Below are 20,147 nucleotides of genomic sequence, written 5' to 3' on the forward strand. Positions count from 1 at the left end.
TGCTGCTCGGCTGCAAGACCTCAGCCGTACCCTGGTGCTCCTGTTCCTTCACGCCCTTTTGAGTGGAAGCTCTTCAGGGCTCTCTTTATGCACTCCTAGGGTTTAAACCGTGCTCACATTCAGGCAGCGGCTTCTGGATAGTGCAGTAACATGAATTGCAAAGAGCACGAAGGCTTCCACGTGCAGAAAAGACAGAAGATGATAAGAAGGCAGGGCTTACTGTAATGCTCGCCCTCTTCTGTTACCAGGATGTGCAAATCTAGCTCTTCCAGTCCATTGTGATCAGCTATCTTACACTCAGTGGCAGGCGAAATGTCATACCTCGGGGTGAATTTTCACTGCAGTAGGCAGAGAATTTGTCCTTTAAATGCCCTTAGTATTAATGGGAAATTGATCCAGCAATTTAAACTCCAGGAGACACAAACGTCTCTTGGGGGACCATTTGCAAATGTGTTGACATCTTGGTTCACAAAATGAGACACTTTTAAAAACAAACGCAAATTCGTTTCATTCAGGATCTGTGGTCAGATGGGTGCTGGAAGAGAAATGTGCAAGGAATGTTCAGTGCATTCATCAAATATCTTCTAATCTCTGTATACTCAAGGGATTAAAGTGACATCAGAGAAAGGAAGGGCAGTTTTTCCAGTTCTCTGCATTATCCGGAACACCGTCAGATGGGGCTGGAATGTAAATTCACCTATTTTACTGGCAGTAATAGCGTCGAGGGCAAAAGGAGGCTTTGGGATAAGGGACCGAGTTTCAGTGACCTCCAAAATTACGTCTTTTGCACTCTCGGATACGCTCAGATACAGACTGCCATTGCCTGTGCTTCGTGTGGGACGTGGGATGCTCCGACCGGCTACGTGGGGGGCAGGCACGAGGCTCCTTTTCCTCCGCATGGCAGGAAAGAAAAGGGAACCCGCTCCCTGCGGTGTCTGCTCCAGCAGAGCCTTGTTTGGTGGCTTCACGGCGGGGTTTGCAGGACCGGGGATGTGAGCATCCCTGCAGCAGAAAGCCAGCTGCCCCCCAGGGGAGCGCGGGGGCTCCGATTTTGCCCACCAGGAACCAGCGGAGGAGGAGAAGCGCTCGGGAAGTTCCCCTCCGAGGTCTCCCCGAGGAGCCCCTGCCCTTCCCCTTCCCGCAGGGGGCTGCGCTGCCGGGAGCCGCTGCTCAGAGGAAGTTGCACGACTTCGGGCCCTGACTGAGAGCGATACTTTCCTCCCAGACACGCGGACGGCAGCGAAGAGGAAGAGGAAAAGCCCCACGCAATATGCAAACGGCCTCATGCAGCTCGACGAAAACATCTGCCCAGGAACACCTCCGAGGCTGCGCTCTGGGGGACAAAACCTTCCCCAAAAGAACGTCTTCCCCTAGGGTCGAGCCACAGGTGCAAGGCTGTCAGAATCAGGCCTTTTCCACAGGACACCCTCACTTGAGCCTGGTATTTTCCTTGCAGGCCCCAACTGCTGCCTCAGACTGGCTGGTTTCTGCAGGAGAAGCGTTTACGGGTCCTGCACCACCTCCGCGAGCCCCCCGCAGAAGCAGGGAGCAGCCTCCTCACCCTGAGCGGCGCTCCCAAGCGGGACCCCACTAAGAGCACACCACTCACGGCAAGCGATTTATTTAAAAGAAAAAAGACAGATCGAGCAGAACCTCAACAAGCTAAAAAGACCGTTTTTTGCATGCACAGCAACTCCAAGTCCTAGGCAGAATCGCACCTCGGAGGCGTAAAGGTATTTTAGAGGCAGGACGATTCCTGCGACAGCCCAGGATACAGCCCTGGGTACCAGCAGCCCTAGAACAAGGCACAACTGAGCCAAAAGCCAATTTTGCTGATAAAAGCAATGCCAGTAACACCTATAACCAGGGTGTCTGACCACCTGTGGGCGCAGGAAGTCCTGGTACAAGTTTTGCAAGGTGAGAGGGGCAGGACGCCAGGTTTGCAGCCGGAGCCCTCAGCCTTGCGCTGCTTCGACAGGCAGCTCGGCAGTTTATCCACACTGGGTAACACCAGCCCTTGGAGTAAATTTGTCAAAGCTGTGCTGAGGTGCTGTTTAATACTGATTTCCAAGCGCCCTCCAGCCCCTCTGAATGCACTTAGGGTTGGGGAACATCCACTGCTGGCAGCGAGGGCGCTCGCTGCCTGCTTGCAGGTCTGCACACCAACCTGGATCCAGCCCCCGAGCCCCATCTCCGTCTGGGATTCAGTTTCCAACCCTACCTGCAGCTCTCCTGGCTCTAGGTGTCAAAATCTCCCCTCCTCAAGAACATACACGGCCCCCAAATACACACACAGAGCCGTACGTCACCTCCACCAGCAGGACCAGGCAGTTTCACCACCACAACTCCCTCCCCAGCAGCTCCCAATCCCTTTTTTCTTAACATTTTCCCCTCCACCAGGAAGCTCCCACCTTTCCCACCAGTCCATTGCCCACTGACTCGTTCCCATAAAACTGTACGCACGGGTCATGCTGCAGGTGAAAAGGACAATGGGGTGCAAAGTGAAAACTGGACCTGCTAGGAACCGAGCAGACTGAGTTATTCTTGTAATGGGAATTATTTCAGCAACTGGTTTCTGCCGCAGCCCCATTCATAGCAGCGCCATCACAGCGGAGGAAAGCAAACCACAGCTGGGGAGAGGAAACAAGAACAAGTGTCTGGGGGGCACTTCTCTCGCCCAGGAAATGGGAGGTGGAACTAGGCCTCACCTGGGCTCTGACGACGAGTGACCCCGCTGCGGGGCACCCGAAGTTTCATTCGTAGCGGCCAAGCAAAGAAATTAAAGCTAAAAACACGGGGCACTGCTGACATGTCACAGCGCTGAAAGTAGCGCTGGGACCGGCACGACGTTAGCAGGTTTTGGGCAGCTCTCCCCTAACTCCTGAGCACGCTCTGCAGAGAGGAGAAGCTGCAAGGACACGAGTGGGACGAGGCAAAGGAAGTGCGAGCTGCAGACCTCTGCTCGCCTTCCTCGGCAGTCAGCTGAATATTAATTCCCTGTCGGTTTGCGTAGCCACAGATAGGCCTGTTCTTTTTAATTTTAGCCCTTGCCTAATTTAAAACTACAGGCATGCTATTTTCATGGGCTTCTTTTTTTCTCTTTTTGACGGGTTGTAAGCCGCCAGATGCACCCCGCAGGGTTGAGTAATTGGTCTTGTCCAAGGGGAGGTGGCAACCCTTAGTAAGAAATGAGGAAATAGAAAAAATTACCCATAGAGAGAAGTGTCCCCACAGGCAGGGACAGCAAGCAGCGCCCAGCCTGGTCACACACAGCCATCCTCCCTCTCCCACCCTCGTCCCCTCCAGCCATACACCCACCCTGCTTCTTGTCACTTGCTCTGGCTCCTCCTGTCCCTATGTGCCAGGGCTCTGTCACCCGCCCAGGACAGACGTGCTCCTGGTGTTTGCAGGGAGCCTCCTGTGTGCTGGTTTGTGCCCAGTGCCTCCTGTCCTGGCACTGGGCACCACTGGAAAGAGCCTGGCTCTGTCGTCATTGCACCCTGCCTTCGGATATTTGCGGACATTGATGAGACCCCATGAGCCTCTTCTCACAGCTCTCCTCACAGGAGAGGTGCCCCCATCCCTTCATCACCCTGGTGGTCTCTGTCGGACTCTTCCCAGTATCCCTCTTAGAGCCCAGCTCCCTCTTAGAGTCACAGAATCATTCCGGTTGGAAAAGCCCTTCAAGACCACCTGGTCTAACCATGCCCCTACCACCAATGTCACCCACTAAACCACGTCCCTTAGCCCCACGTCCAACCTTTCCCTGAACACCCCCAGGGACGGTGACGCCACCACCTCCCTGGGCAACCTGTCCCAATGCCTGACTGCTCTTTCTGAGAAGAAATGTCTCCTCATTTTCAGCCTGACCCTCCCCTGGCACAGCTTGAGGCCATTCCCTCTGGTCCTACCACTGGTTCCCTGTGAGAAGAGGCCGACCCCCAGCTCCCCACACCTTCCTTTCAGGCAGTTGCAGAGAGCAGTGAGGTCTCCCCTGAGCCTCCACTTCTCCAGACCAAACACCCCCAGCTCCCTCAGCCGCTCCTCACAGGACTTGTGCTCCAGGCCCTTCACCAGCTTCGTAGCCCTTCTCTGGGCCTCGACGTCCTTCTTGTAGTGAGGGGCCCAAACCTGAACACAGCACTGTACTGGGACACCCAGAGCCAGCCTCAGCCCTCCAGCTGCAGCCCCACCAGCGCTAAGAAGAAGGGAGAAGATCCCCCGGACACGTCCAGGTGCCCGCCCCCTGCCTCTGCTGCTCCGCTCACCCGCGGCGAGGCGCCGAGACCCTGACCAGGCGGGGATCCTGCCCGCAGCGCGTGAGGAGCTGCTGGCCGCTGGTGAGAGGAAGCGAGTGGGTGGAGGGAAAAGCCCGGAGCGAGCACAAATCAACAAACAGCACGCTGAGACACGAGCACCGAGTGCCCGGCACGGGTACAAGGACCCAGAGTTTACCAAAAGCTACACAAATACGTGCAGGCCACGCAAACGTGTGCCTGAGGTGTGCGTGGAACCGGGAGGCCCTCAAAGCCCGAAGGGACTGACGGTGTGTTGCTGGGCAAGGACACAAAGCCGAGCAATTGTTAATAGGCTGCACACCCCGGCACATTTTAATTGAGTACTTTCAAGAAAGTCACTTTAAAGATAATATTTTTTAAAAAAGGGGAACTGTTATTTCTAGAACAATCACACAGGAAGCCCAGCTCTGCTGTCAGTTTTTGACAGAGCCGTAGTTCCTCAGTGAAGATTTCTCCCTGTCAGATGCAGCCGTGCCCAGACCTAGGAACACCACCTCCAGTTATCGGCCTCCTACTTGCACATTCCCAAGCTGTAAAACTTTCCTGCCTTATCAGTTCTCGTGGAGCAAGACTGGCGGTGCTGTGGGTTCAGTAACACACCACAGAAGATCGTTTTTTCCCCTGAAGGACAGCGGACTTGAGTAAAAGGGACTGTACCCAAATCCGGCCCATTTTGACCTGAGAACCAGCCCGTGAGAGCTCACCACACACCGGTGAGAAGTCGTTCCCACAAACACCCCTCGCCGAGCGAGCTGGTTCCACCAAAGTAGTGCCACAGCCGAGCCAGAGGAGCAATTACCAGGCAAGCAGCTCTCAGGACACGCACCAAAATTTGCCCCGCTCCTGTTGCAGCCCATTTTCCTTCTCACACAGCAAAGCCGCCTGATCGGCAGCGCCTGCAGAAGAGTTTCATCTCCACACGCAGGAAGAGTGCCTGCACCACTTTCATTTTACAAGAGTAACGAAAGCGGTCGGAGCACTGGCTGTGTATTATTCCCCAAATTTGGCAGCGAAGGAGGATTTCAAACGTACACGCTCGGCCCAGCGCGGCTGCCTCCGAGGCTGCTCCGCGGAGAGCTCTTGGAAAGCGGGCAGCGCGTCTGCTCCGCCGGTTACAGTGATCGCTGCTGACAGGTTCTTCATGGTATCACAACAAATTAGGTCACAGATTAGATTTTCATAGTGCAGATTACATCTACTGCCCGTGATTTTTTTCCTCGAATAGCGAGGGTTGTGGCCAAGAGCCTTGGGCTCAAGACTGGCAGCAAGGCAGATGTGTGGGGCGGGGATCCTAATTCTGGCTGAGACAAAGGCTGTCCTAGGGAGGCTCAGATAAATTTCCTCATTTGTTGCTGCAGTTAGAAGGCCTGATAGTCTTCCCTTTCTACCCTGGAAGCCTTTGAGAAAACAAGAAGAGCTTGTTCGCTAGATACCCTGGAGTAGGTCTTACAGCATTTCTGCAAAGCAGATATCAAAAGCAGCATTTTTTTTTTAATTGCATTTCTGAATGATAGAAAAGCATCTCATACCATGCAAAGAGCTGCTGGGAATGGAAACCAGAGCTGTATGTTAGACTTGTCCCACCTAATTCCACAAGGTCACACGTATACTCAATTTGAGCATCTTCAATGCAGAAAGGTTTTAAGGAAATAAATTCACGTGTGCAGCACTCAAAAAACAAGCAAGCAACCAAACAAAAAAACCCACAGAACTCTGGGGGGAAGAGTTTTAAAACCACACCCAGCGGGGACAGCAATACAGCTCAGAAAGCAAAAGAAAATCCACGCTACATCGAGATCCACTTAGAGCAGTGCAAAACGAAGGTTTTGAACAGCTGGGCAATTGCAGACGCTGTGCAAGGCGCTCTCTATCCATCATGAAACACAGCCTGGCTGCAGATGGGAAATCCCCGCTCCAACAACTGTATTGCAGGAGCCCGGAGCGCTGCAGGCTGCTCCGAGGCCACCTCCTCGCCCAGGAGCACGCTCCTGCAGGGGAAAGCTCCTGGTGGGACCGTGCAGCTCTGCATGACAGCGGCGATGTGGCAGATAAGCAAGCTTACAGCCACAGTAAGCACTAAAGGAAAACCTAAACCAGACGATTAGGAAGATAGATCTCGGCTGGAGCTGACCTCGGAGACAAGCCTTTCTAAGCCATGGTTGAGACAGGCACCGTAGGAACGACCTTCAGCTTACAGGAGCAGTCCTGGTACCCACGCAGGCATTGTGCTCCTGGACACTTGCTGGGAGGGCAGGAGACCGCACCGCGGCCACTCAGCCTCCGGAGGAGAGGCAGAGCGAGGCCAGGTGGTACCAAGTCTACTGAGCGAGGCTGTTTGCAGGCAGGGGAACAGGCCAGACCGTCTTCCTGTTCTCGGTGAGGCAAGAGAAGCACACGATGCTGCGCCTGTTCCCCCGCTGCAGGCTCAGACAGCCCAGCGCCCGGTGCCCTCGGCTCTGCCTCAGCCAAGCCCTGTCCAGATGCCAGCGTGGCTGGCCCGAGTCACCGCAGCCGCGACTCCGGCTCTGAAATGATCTTACCCCTCACTTCAGCAAAAGTTTTTTGCAGGAAATAAGCTTTTACTTTCAAAATACTCTCGTCCTTGTTCTTCTCCAACAAGCACAGGAAGTATCTCAGTCGAACATTGCCCTTTATTCTTCTAAGTCACTACTTATTCTCTGATACCTTTGAGTAAAAAGAAATAGCGGTGAAGAGCGGCCGTGCCCTCCCACACCTACAGGCTGCGTTACGCTTTCCACTGCCCTCTCACACTGCTGCTGCTGGCCACACCACCTTTAGAGGCACCAAATGAGGCCTCTTTATTTTGTTTTTTTCCCCAAGCCTGAGCTGCGCCATGGACATTATTGAAAATCCCTTGTACATACTCCTCGCTGAGCAATCCGAACTCTCGATCTCGTTTAAGGAAACAGATGCTCTTGACTTTACTGGAAACATTTTTGGAAGTCCTGTTCGTCAGACAGCTCCCGTTGGTTGCCATTTTCCATGTGGGACACTGCTCTCCCTGCCTCAGACCTGCTCGGAAACCTCATCTCTCCAGCGAGCTTCTCCTCCTGACCCATAGGACCATCCGTGCCACTGACCCCGCTGCACCCCGAAAACCAAGTGGTGACAACCAGTGGAAAACGGGCTGACCGTGCCCATCGGTCTGACCGGGAGCAGTGCAGACAGGAGCCGATGAAACCCCACGCTGCTAGGGGACGGACATTGGGTGGAAAAACTGTATCTTCCCTGGTTTAATCACAAGCCTAGGGAACAAGAGGCGTACCCCTTACGCCTTTCTGGGGTCATGCACACTAAAGAACGATTCATTTATTAGAGATAACACTTTTTTAAACAGCAAAACGGTAACGTGGCTCTACACCGCGCAGCCAGATCACGGTTTAGGGGTGGCTGCGTGCGATTTCCTCTCTGTTTCACCATTAATCCTTTTGAAACGCCACGACTTGCTTAAGAGGCCGGGGCAGTTTTCACACAGAGCCACCATCACAGCCACGCCGCTGTCCTTGCCCAGGCCAGGCAGTCACCAAAGCACAAGTTCTCGCTTCCTCGCTGACCTTCTAGCTGGCTGAATTTCGGCTGTGCAGCCAGGAGCAGGTGCTAGATTTGCGTGAGGAGCCTCCAGCCTGGCATCTGTCCTGGCGCGAGGGGACAACCAAGCACAACGTGCCCAGCCTGGGACAGAAACCGAACCACGCACCTCCATCCATTGCAGGCAGCAGGACACGAAGCCAAACCCCAGCTTCCTCCCCCAAACCATCCACCCCATCTCGCTGACACTCCACCGTATCCCCCCCTCAGTTTTCCACGGACATCTGGGGCTGGGTCTCCTGCTCCCCCCCCAGCCTCTTGGGAGGGAGCTGACAGACCACCACGGGGGGATCCCCTCACAGCTCCCCCTGAACCCACCCTTTCGCGGGGCGAAGGCGAGGCCCCTCAGCCGGGCTCGGAGCCCCCCAGCAGGGCTCGGGGCCCCTCAGCAGGGCTCCGGGAGCCGCCTCCTCGCCCCTTCCCCTCGGGACCCCCCTCCCCGGCTCCCCCCGGGGCTCGGTACCTGGGCGCGGGGCCGCCCGCGGCGCTCAGCCCGCCGCCGCCTTCCGGGTTGCCGGGGGCCGGCTCCGCCGCCGCAGGTTGGGCGGCGAGAGCGGTGCCGCATCGCTATAAAAGGAAGCCGAGCCCCGAGGGGAGGAAGAGGAGGCTCCGGCACCTTCATCGGGCCCGGCTGGGCCGCCCTGCCCCGGCCCGCTGCTAGCGAGCACCGGAGGAGGGAGAAGCATTCACCCCCCGGGGGCTGGTGAAGCGGTCCCAAAATGGGGGATAGGAAGGGGGGATGAGTGGGGTGCTGTGGGTTGGGGTCCTTCGCTGGCCTCAGGGAGGGGGTGCTGAGGTGGGGTGAGGAGGAGGAGGAGGGAGGGGGATGAAGGTTTGTAGCCAAAGGAGGATGCGGAGTGTGGATGCGGGCACAACCCGATACACTCGGCTGCTCTGCTGGCACCAGCGTGTCCCCTTCCACCTCAGGCACCTGTGGTGGTGACAAATCCACTGGGATTTCCTCGCACCTAGGGTCCCCCCGGGAGCCTTCGCGAGGTCACTTCTTCACTGTGAGGGTGGTGAGGCCCTGGCACAGGCTGCCCAGAGAAGCTGTGGCTGCCCCATCCCTGGAGGTGTCCAAGGCCAGGCTGGATGGGGCTTTGGGCAGCCTCGTCTGGTGGGAGGTGTCCCTGCCCCTGGCAGGGACAGGCAGATGGGCTTTAAGGTCCCTTCCAACCCAAACCACTCTGTGATTCTATTCTATGATGTGACCCGGCCTCATCCTGCCACCTCAGCAGGAACAGGGACAACTTCAGCATGACCATTCCCGTCAAACGCACATGAAACCTTTGATGAAGAGAGAATGAGACAGTTTTGCAGAAGTAGGAAGACACCAGCCAGCAGCAACACTCAAAGGTGTTCTGGGAAGTTTAAATGCGTACATACCAAAAACAATCACCTACAAGAGTCTTCAGAGTGCAAAGGCTGACAGAGCGCTGCCCTCAGCCCGACCGGCTGGCTTGGGCTGTGGGCTAGAAGCTGGAGGAAGGCCCCACGGCTGGTGGTCCTGGGGCCAGAGTTGTGCTCAGGCACCTATGACAACCCTGAGGAACCCTGCATGCTGTCTCCTCTTTCGTACCAACTATTGATGGCATCTTGCTTGCAGAAGGAGCAAGGATTCCCCCAGGACCCCCGTTCCACCTGCCCAGCACAAAGGACTGCTCAGGCTGCATCAGGGCTCTCCCTCCAGTGACAGATGCTGTTGTTCTCCAGCGCCGTCAATCCCTTTTAGGAACGGATAGGGATTAGATGGGGTAACAGCTCTTAAGTTAATTTCTGTAAATGGCATTCTGCTAGCCAGCTTTATGGGCAGGAGCTTGCAGGGGGCTCCGATGCTGCAGCTCGCTCTGCAGCCCCAGCAAGGCCCTGTGCTGTGGCACACAGCTCTCTGCAATGCCACAGCGACTACAAAACCTGTACGTGGCCCAAAGCAGATGGAAAGGTGACAGCAGGGAGGCTGGAGGCAGAGCTAGCTGCTCTGAGATGCCACATAGGAAACGGAACTGCTATACAGAAGCACTATACTCAGATCCCTTCTTTTATATTATTTCGCCACTTGTGTGTTATTGCAGTAGATGAGCAGCTAACCCTGTGGATCACGAGCAGAACAGATGCCAGCTACACAGAGGGGGAGGTGGTGACCCTAGAAAGACCCCTGGCTAAATAAATATTGCTAGGGGCTTTATTTTGCACAGGAAAAACACTTAGGCAAAACTGCCATTGGAAGATGGAAGGAAGAAAATTCTGCTCTCCAGAGTTTTGAAGTAGAGGGCATCTTCCACCCCCAGATTTATTATTGTTTTTTCATCCCAGCTCTCTCCGCGCCCCAGCAGGGAAGGAGGCACAGGAGGAGCTTTTCTGCTGTACCTGGTCGCATCCCATTCAGACCTCGCAGGAACACAGATGCTGAGTTAGATAATCCTGAGCAAAATCCAGCCCTCAGCAAGGCAGCTGTGTTCCAGACCTGTGCCACAGAGGTAGGAGAGATGCCAAAATCCCCTCTGAAAAAGACTTATCAGTCCCCACCTTCCATCACTCGATGCCATTTCAGTTCACATGAAGCTCAACACTGGAAGCTCCTCACTCTCCAGCTGTCCAAGCTGCTACATTTCCCTAATAAGCAGGCTACGAACTCTGTGTACCCTATGGAGGCAGTTGAAGCATTTTCTCTCCAGTGCCTTTCTATAGAGGTTGGCCTACTTCCTACAGGGAAGATAGAGACTAAGGAAGATCCTGGATCATAAATCCACCATTCATCCCCACGCTTCTACTGACGCAACGTCCCCCGAGTTGCTCCACACACCTTCTTCCAGCTCCTGGATGAGCTTCCATACAACAGAAGGTCTCAGCTGGAATAAGAGCACATGGCTGGCCATTGCAGGAAGGAGCTGCAGCTCACTGACTGCTCTTGCTTTCCTGCCTACAATTACTGCAGTAGAGCTACAGCTCTAAATTTAACATGTACAGTGAATTAAGGGAAGGCTAGGAAACACGAGTATATAGGTCTAGGGCCAGGGATGAGATAGTTTGCATTATAGGCAAGTGATTACAGGCAACATAATCCGTCCTAATTTGAAAAAAAAATGCCTGCTTTCATTTTCAAGGTATCTTTGAAACTGTGTGGCTACTGGGGTCATCAGGTCACTAAGGAAGGCTGCAGGCTCCAGCAGAAAGCCATTACAAAAACCCTGCTTAACCAGCAAACAGCTGCTGACTTTTGGGCAGGCTTCGCTCAAGAGGTGGCTTGTCTTTTTCACCCTGAAGCTCAGCAGCACTTTTTAAATACTTTTCTGTAAGTAGCAAGTTTTGATTTTTATTTAAACACTAAAAAGTCCAACTCAGAGGCATGTTTACACTTACTAGAGTAGCAGGGATGTGGAAGCAGGGAGGGACAAAGAAAAACACATTATTAAACAAGGTTTGAGAACAGCTTCAGACTTCAAGCTATTGCATGCTACTCCTTACTGTTTACAGAGTTTACGGACAGCTGTGGTAAGTTCTTCCTGTAGTATGTCCTGGAAAAGAAACTAAGTAAATTAGTTACCAAAAAACGTGTTAATGCCACTAATTGAACCAAACAATGGTAAACAGTGAAATAACCTCTATATGCAGCCATTCTAGGGCAGTCTTACGTGTTCAAGGGTGATTCTTTTACACAACGTGACTAAGAAAAAAAAAATCAGATTTCTGAATTTCTGGTGGTATCTGAAGCATAACAACATTCTCAAACTTTAAAGAGAAAAAAAAAATAAAAATGAGGGAATGGACCTAGCCACACACCACCTTTCAGCAAAAAATAACAAACATAAGGGAGGGAACATTTCTAATCAGACACTACGTGACAAGAGCAGACAGGCAGGAACTGCACAGCAGCATTAACGCTGGATTTGAGGCTCCAGGTAAGCGTAAAGCTTGTTCCAAACACTCGTCCATCGGGCAGTACAGCAAGCTATTGATTAGCTTTCTCCTCTGCTCCAGCGGGGTTAGCAGCTGCGATAGCCATCACGAATTGTTTGTCCCTCACCCCCGCTATTATAAAAGGAGACTAGAGCAGACATCTGCCCTACTGCATACACTGGGGTCTGTTCTGTAACTTGCCGAGGAACAAGGCAAGGCCTGTACAGTGACACACTATCGGTTTTAGCGTTACTCCAACACCAGCTGACGAGAACTAGCCAAAACTCGCAGGTCCTGTGCACGCTGCGGCACAGGGGGCTGTGAGCTTAACTACAAGTTGACAAACAGCACTTCGCTTATCTCAAGAAGAAACTTGAGCACTCTCTCGGCAGATGGCTGGGCTCTAAATCATGTCCTGTATAGCCCTGGAAGTATCGTTAAGACAACTTGAAATAGTTTGCATTAGGTAAGAAAATGTGGGGCTTACAGCTATATAGACGAAAACATCTCACAGTCCCGGGTGCATTCTGTATCCATCTCATAAGCCTACATCAGTTTTAGAAGGGCTAAAATAAGTGTCACAAAAGCACCCCCAACAGCCTTAAACGCAAGGGTAAGCAGCTAAGGTGTCTGTAAGTAACCAAAGTCTGAAGCTGAACTTTAAATATTAAGGGATGACTTTTGCTCCTCTGTCATATTCTGGTTTCCTGACACCAGAGGGTTACCAGTCCAGGGTGTGAACACCATGAAGCTGTGAACTGGTAACAGGACAGCCTGTTGGGAAAGTAAAGTAATTTGTTATTAATGCCCGTCAACTATCACCCAGAACTACAGTTTGGGGAAGGGGGAAGCATCTGAAAACTATTAAATCATATTGACAGGGTTGGATTTTTTTTTTTTTGGGGGGGGGAGGGGGAGGGAGGCTATTCACAGTTTCATTGATTGGTATTTATGATTTGCATCACTTTCACTGGTGTTGACCACTAGTCTCTGTTAAATTATGAGCTTTAAGTTTGCCATGAAAAAGAGTGAAATGGCTGAAACTTTGTAAACCTGAATAACGGGTGTTACTGGGGCACGTGCTTGTCTTGGCCTCTTCAGCTCCAAACAGTATATGAAATACCCACCTCAATTTTGGCTTGCAAAAGGAAATCATACATGTCACTGAAGAGCAAGTAATACAAGTAGGACAAAGACTGAGGTTACTGGAACCAGCAGATCTATGAATGCTGCTGTGTGAAATACTGAGATAAGATAGAAACTGAGCAAGAGCAAAGTATTTAACCAGACTGCTTCTCCTGCTCCCTGGTCCACATTTCACTTCCCCTCCTCCAAAATTTGTAGCCTATGCAAATTCAAAATCCCAAACTAACTGAGCAGAATATTCCACAAAGAACCCAGGCAATGCCTGCACTACAGCACAGCGCTCAAGAAGCTACCTCATCGCAGCAGCCTCCTGAGCCCTGTGCTGTTGCGGTTACTATTTTTGATACAAACCAGATCTGATAACTCTACACTCCAACTTTTCCTCCGGCTAAAGGATGAAAAAGTAATTTCAAGTGACTTGTTCTTTTTTGGAGCAGTTGGGTGTTAAATGAAAAACTTCCAAGCACCCAGCTGGGGGCAAATAAAATCTACGCGCTGGATCAGACCTGAAATTCTAAGCAATAACGTCACCTCCGTCCGGGAAAGGTTAGTACTGCTCGAGTCAGGCTGAGGGCTGCTGCCGGGTCTGGTTTTCCTGCTCACAGGCTCGCAAGGCAGTAGGGCAGAGGACCACGCTGGGCAGCTCTTTTCAACCAGAAGGGCCAGCTTTAGAAAACAAAGACACACCGGGCTTTCCACGGAGTCTACTGAAGCCACAGAGAAAGCAAATCGAAACTCATGGAACAAAGTGTTTTGATGCTAGCCTTAGTAAGTCAAGTCTTCCAGAAAAAAGGCGATTGCATCCACATTTAACAACCGGTAACACATTTAAATGGCGTTATAGAAGGGGTGGTTTCTAGTCAAGAGGAAACATGTCAAGTGTTGAAGTTCTACCTGCTGGGAATCCGAATTTTCTCCCTGGATGATGTTCCAGTTGACAAAAGGGCCTTGTTCAGATATCTGGGATCAACTGAATACATTTATTTAAAAGCAATTTTAAATATTAAAAAAGTAGAAATTAACACATACAGTACTCAAAAACTGTCACATTAAATACATGTGAATAGACAAGTGTACTGATGTTTTACCTTAACATTCAATGAGAATTCAAGATTTTAACTAGTGGCATGATCAGATCTGATTTCTGTACATGTGATGTTCTATGTAATAAAAAAATAAATAGCAACTGTTGTTCAACAGTAAATAAGACATCTGCAGAGCATACTTCCCCCTCTGGGGGCACCTTCCCCTGGCCCTCCCCCCAGCCCCTATCAGCTAATTTTCCATAAAGATTTAGACTTTCCAAATACTATGTCATGTACAAAATCGCAGACAGTGGCTCATTGAGTTCAAATATAATACTGTACTTAAACTCAATCAATATCATACATTTTCAGATTTCTTATGACCCACAATAAGCCAGAATAAACAGAACTATTGTTCCCGATGGAACTCATTTAATTTTATAAAATGCATATGTATACTATTTTAAAGAGCATAGAAAAGAATAGACATTTGACTCTACATAATTTTACATGCCTAGGTTTTCTTTATATGGTTTGCTTTTTATCAGTTTATTTCAAGATCACTTAAAAATACAATTGACCACAAAAGTGAATAGGTTTTGTTCTTTAATGCAACTTAAAACATTGTATTAATGGCTAAAATGGAATGCTAAATAAATGCTAATCCTGACTTCCTTTCCATAAAAAAAACAGAGTAAAGTCTGAAATACTGGAACTGGTAATACTGAAGGTTAGATGCCAGCAGGCTCGCTCACTCATTGTGTAATTTTATTTTTTTTATAAACTTTTATCATAAGTGATAAAACCATTAACAGTTGATAAATGTTTTTCCGTTTTTTTTCCATCTGGGGTTTAGACTGGTATTTGTTTCCATATTAACCACAAACAGAATTAAATATTCACTGACTACAGTCTTGTAAAACTGAATTAAAAATGAAAGCCCTCAGAGAGCCTGAGATGTGCTTTTATGAAATGAAAATCTTTCCATGCAGCCAAGACAATCTGCTTTGAAATAGCACTGCTAGGTACTGAAGCCAAAATAACATTTAACACAAGTAATGCGAAGCTACATATGAAAGTTATGGAACCCGCTACAGACAAACCATGGGAAAAAACACAATAGCATTATGTTTCAAAGTTAAAAAATGATCTTGAAAGTGACACAGTTAATGAAAGTTTTCAGTAATGCATGTAAGTGTTTTCTGGCAATGCAGCTTTATACCAACTTTCAAGAAACCTCAGGTCAAATGCAGCCTTCTAATGATTTTCTTACCAATTAGTTTTATAATAATGCTTGTTAGCTGGTGCTTTGAATTGAGACTACTACAGTTACCGTTTAGTGAACTTTACTAAAACCAGCTCGATACTTGTCATCTGAGTTATTAACAGCCTGATCAAATGCATGAAAGGTCGTATTAACTTCCACTTTCTAAAGCAATTAAAAATAATTTAAATTTATCCTTATACCACCACTTAAGAAATTTTATTTAGATAACTAACTTTTAGCAAGGTTGAAGACAGAGGAAAAAGAACCCACAAAATCATTTTTCAAAGAGCCAATTTAGCTATAAACAAATACTGTTGCAAGCTCACATTAATCTGAATAGCAATTAAGTTAAAATGTTCTCTTCTTCAAATGTAGCTACATGACTACAGTACTACTTTTGTACAAAGGCAGGTTTCAAGTAAGCATCTAAATGCATGCATAATGTCAACAGTTAACATTTTCTAGAAGTCCTTGGTTACTAAGAATTCAGTGAAAGAAACCAGCAAATTTCACATATATCTACTAAAGAACAATATGACTAATTTTCATTAAAATAAGTTTTCGAATGAAATAAATTTGTAACTTTTCAAAGTGAGGTAATATCACAGGGGAACTGCAATCACAGTTTGGCATAGGTCCACATAATATAAACATGAAATGCTGTATGCACACCATAAAACATTACTGTTATCTGTAAAGTCAGTGAATATTTGTCTTCATAATTACACTTAACTGAGCACTATATTAAATAAATACCGAAGTGGGTTTCATAGCTGTAAACTGCATACACTTAGAAACTGCAGACTGATTTTTAAATTGTCCAAAACCATTCACTCATTCTAACTTTCTGCTAATTGTATATTGAGAATACCGAGTTATTAGGAACAGTCCTTTCTGTACAGTTACATGGTTGATGGAGACCACCTATGTTTGGAAAGCTGGCAGTTCATACATATTTTTAACAGCTTAGACAGAGATGTAAGTGCTAGATGCCGAGGATGGCTTCAACAAACCCAATAAGGCGTGCCAGCTTCCAAGGCTACCATAATACTGGCAAAGGCAGAATAACACAGTATATTTACAATACATATAATTCAACCTCATGAGGTGAAACTTAAATGAATTCTTAATTTGTAACAGCAGCTATATATACAACTGTGCACAGGATTACAGGGAGGCAGCAGCGTTTGCTTTTGCTAAAAAGCCCGTCTTGCATGAAGAATGTGCAATGCTCAAGTTTAGTTTTTTTGTTGTTTGTTTTTACTAGTCTGACAGAATGTGCACAAAGGACACTGGAAAGACCCCTTTCCTCTCTGGCTGTCCTTCGATGTGGCCGATCTGCAACACAAGAGAAAAAAAATGTAAATACGCATACAGATCTTGTTCACAAACAGCATTTATTCCATTAAAAAACAGCAGAATTGCATAGATATTATGGAGCCTCTGCAAGTTCTTTGCTAGTTTAAGGCATACCTTAGCTAACATTTGAATTCGTGTAAAGGAGCAAAACAAAACCACACGAGCATATTATAAATACGACAAGCCAACTAAAGCTAGAGAGAACAAAGCTACAGCTGAATTTAGAAACCTGTAGGGGCTATATACACCACTAATTTCAAGAACCTCACCAAAACTGAAGGCCTACTCTCTATTTTCTGACAGATTAACTTGCAGTAACAAGGCACACGTCTCTCAGAAGCATTCGTCTTAGTTAACTGAATAATGCTAAACATCTCACTTGAGGGAATGCCTGCTTACAATTGTGAAGTTACTTATGATAATCTGCATTGCTGGATACAATAAATCCTAGATAAAATTCACTTATTTGACGTGATAAAGGCCTAGCTGTTTTCTCATTCAATTATAGCATGACTTCTAACGATTTATGTGCATACTGGTGTTTGTAACAAATGACAGCATTGTCCCATTAAGCACTTTCCATATACAATTTCTTACATACTTTGAATAACAGTCATTTATAAAGAAATTTTCAAGCAACGTCTAACAAAGACAGCACTTTCTATATGAACTTTTCGTGTCCAAAATGCCTTATGGTAAACAATTGTCAAACTGATAGCACTGGAGCAGCAGTCTCAACTGACCACATAACCCTCTCCTCATCCTGCTACAGCGCTGCTCACTACTTTCAGAATAATAATGTATCTCCTTCCTCTTCCACGAACTAACAAAATGGGAAGGGGAAACATGCAGGGCTGGCCATTTCCTCTTGTAGAGCCAAATTTTTGAAACGTATGAGTCAACAGCGCTCATTTCCCTCCTCAGAAATGCTCGAACCGGAGTGCTTCATGGAATTTGTTAGGCGTGCGGCTTCATAAAACCCCTGCGTACTTCACTAAACAGATTCAGCAACTAACGAAACTATAATCATGGACTGAATGGTATGGCGAACACAGCAGCTTTTTGCTGCACATTGCTATTTTGATACCATCTTTTCAGCTGAAATTTTTCCACATTTAAATGTCCTGCTGAGGAGTGAGAGGAAACCGTGTAGCTAGAACCAAAACAGCAAAGATTGCATCGCACTTAGATTAGGAAATCATAGGTAGCATTGCAGTAAGAATTTGTTTTAATCAAATTGAATGAAACCTGTCTCATTTTCCCCAGTAGTAACTCTCAGGTGGGGCACTTTGATATAGGAGGGCTTTGGAAACAGCAATTAGAGTTTCAAGGGAGGCTGGAGCCCCCGAGCAGGGCTGAGAAAGCCTGAGGTTAGTACTAAAAAATCAAAGACAATAGCGCAGAGAAGGGGGGAGGAGTATGATACAAAATTATGACACAGGATGGGAGAAAATGTTGATCGGCTACCTCTCATTTAGGGAAAAAAAATCAGCAAGTGGGAGCACTAATTTCAAGTAGTTTTTCAGACTCCCAGCAGCGCCTATAGATAATAGTTATCGTTTCTGGTGTACTGCAGATAATTGCACTTCCCATTTTTCATGAAGAGCGTAAGCATGCTAAAGGGGGGTGAAGATATGACACATCCTCTTTACTTGATGGAAAGCTAGCGTACATTACAGCCCAACTTATGTAAATAAATAAATTTAGATGTGTTGTTACGAGCCTGCAATAAAGCCAAACCTAGTCAGGATGCTGCTAGCAGACTCCCAGGAACAGGCAGACCCTAAGAGAAAAAGGGCGTCTCCTCTAACATGAGTTTAAATGCTGGACATCTGTTTGTGCAAAAAAAAAAAAAAAAAAAAACCTGTCCCTGCTGCGTCCCTCCCCCCTCCCAGTAAAAAAAAAAACAGAACAGTAACTACAAAAAAAATCAGAAAAAAGAGGCTTTCCTTTAAAGTCATAAAGAAGTTGTGTGGAGCTATAAAAGGAAAAGATACATACCCACCACTCTTGGTCCTCTTCACCAGTTACAATAATTACTTCTCCTTCAACAAATGTGAGCTCATCATCGTTATCTGCCTGGCAGTCATAAATGGTCTTCACTCGCCTAACCTTGTTCTTTCCCTAAAAATACAGCGAAGTTTTAGATGAAAGACATGAGGAACAGTGAAAATATATCGTATGAGTTATACCTTCCAGTTATTCTTTATTTTATGAAAATGTGAAGCCCACCAAATTTCCTTCTCTGCAATTAGGTCATAGGTCATGAGAATCTAAAAACTACGATTCAACGAGGGGAAAAAGAAAAAAAGGAAGATACCTACACAGGTCTAGGTTTTCTTAAGATTCAGAACTCCCAAGAGACTTTTATATCTAGTGCACTGCATAAGTATCCTACACATCTTCCATCAAAGCTTAAATAAAGTCATTACATTCTTCCAATGCACAACCACCCTCTTTCTCCTCAATACATACACAACTAAAAAAAAAAAAAACCAAAACAAAGGAGAAGATGAATTCCAATCTCCTCTGAACATTACAATAGTGGTACAGACTGAGGAAAATGCTGCCTTTAAATCCCAGTATTCCTTTCAATTTGGGGTTTGGGTCTAGCAGGAAAATAAAATATCCTCTGACTTCAGATCTGCTTATAGGATTGAATCTGGAAATTATTTCTGAATGGGTTTTGATCCAGAATGTTAGTGATTTCTTATTAAAAAGAATCGTAATTTCAGATGGCAGCATTATTTTGTGATGATAGTTCACAATAGATTTTCTCACAGTTCCCCTATTCTGAGTCCAAGTATTTTCTAGGTCACATTTTGCTGCACGCTGCTAATTCATATGAAAAAGCCTGAGCCACGGACTCCTCCCTGAACATATGTTTCCCATGGCAGGAAAAATGCTTTAAATTATTTCCAAATAGACTAAGTAAGCAATGTGAACAGAAATATGCTGCTACTTTATATTCACAGAAATATGCTGCTGCTTTATAGTCCTGTGTTTTTATACCCACACTTCTTCAAAAACTGCAGCTCCTCTTTGAACAGAAGTAGTCAGATAACAAGAATGCAAAAAACAAGAACAGCAGAAGGAGATGAGAAGCAGGAGGGCTACGAAGAAAAAGTCAGCAGGTTTAGAGGAATTTGAGCCAAAAGTAACTTCACAGAGGAAATTTCCTAGGGAGTTCTCTCTTTGCTATTACCTACCCATTTGGAATACCTCTGCGTTTTGGCAAAAAAAATAAAGAATGCGTGCAGTTCAACAGCAGAACAGACGCACAGCAAGCAGCACTCACACTGAAGTTATAGAAAAATAACAATTACATATGTAAGGGGTGATGCAGCGAACACAACATAAGACTAGGAAAAATGTACTCTTGAGACAAATGAACAGAAATACCTTAGGTGAAATTCACATGAGATCAAAGGAAAGTTTTTTTGTCCTCTTTTTCCCCCCCAGCAAGGACTTGCTGCAGCAAGAAGTTACTTCAAAAAAACACTTTCTCTCTTTTTTTTAAAACAAATTCTGGTAATTTGAACAGAA

The 20,147-nt window shown here is 47.5% G+C and overlaps 2 protein-coding genes across 10 annotated transcripts in view; both read right to left on the bottom strand.

Annotated features, from left to right (window-relative positions):
* The window catches only part of CYRIB (CYFIP related Rac1 interactor B), a 94,084-nt gene extending 85,595 nt beyond the window's left edge, over positions 1-8,489 (bottom strand). The window contains exon 1 of one of the 3 annotated variants that reach the window (XM_035556296.2): positions 8,371-8,489. The gene's annotated coding sequence lies outside the window, so the exon portion shown is untranslated. The remainder of the gene's footprint in view (positions 1-8,370) is intronic. The other 2 variants (XM_050709264.1, XM_035556299.2) reach the window with 2 other exon arrangements.
* Positions 8,490-13,651: 5,162 nt separating this feature from the next.
* Positions 13,652-20,147, bottom strand: part of ASAP1 (ArfGAP with SH3 domain, ankyrin repeat and PH domain 1) — a 147,061-nt gene continuing 140,565 nt past the window's right edge. For 4 of the 7 annotated variants that reach the window (XM_050709265.1, XM_035556294.2, XM_035556293.2 and 1 more), the window contains 2 exons: positions 18,603-18,725; positions 13,652-16,580 (listed from right to left, as the gene is read on the bottom strand). In XM_050709265.1, the coding sequence (XP_050565222.1) occupies positions 16,506-16,580; positions 18,603-18,725 (198 nt within the window). In that variant the 3' untranslated portion in view covers positions 13,652-16,505. The remainder of the gene's footprint in view (positions 16,581-18,602; positions 18,726-20,147) is intronic. The other 3 variants (XM_035556289.2, XM_035556292.2, XM_035556290.2) reach the window with 1 other exon arrangement.

This window comes from Cygnus atratus, chromosome 2 (genome assembly GCF_013377495.2).
Source record: "Cygnus atratus isolate AKBS03 ecotype Queensland, Australia chromosome 2, CAtr_DNAZoo_HiC_assembly, whole genome shotgun sequence".
NCBI lineage: Eukaryota > Metazoa > Chordata > Aves > Anseriformes > Anatidae > Cygnus > Cygnus atratus.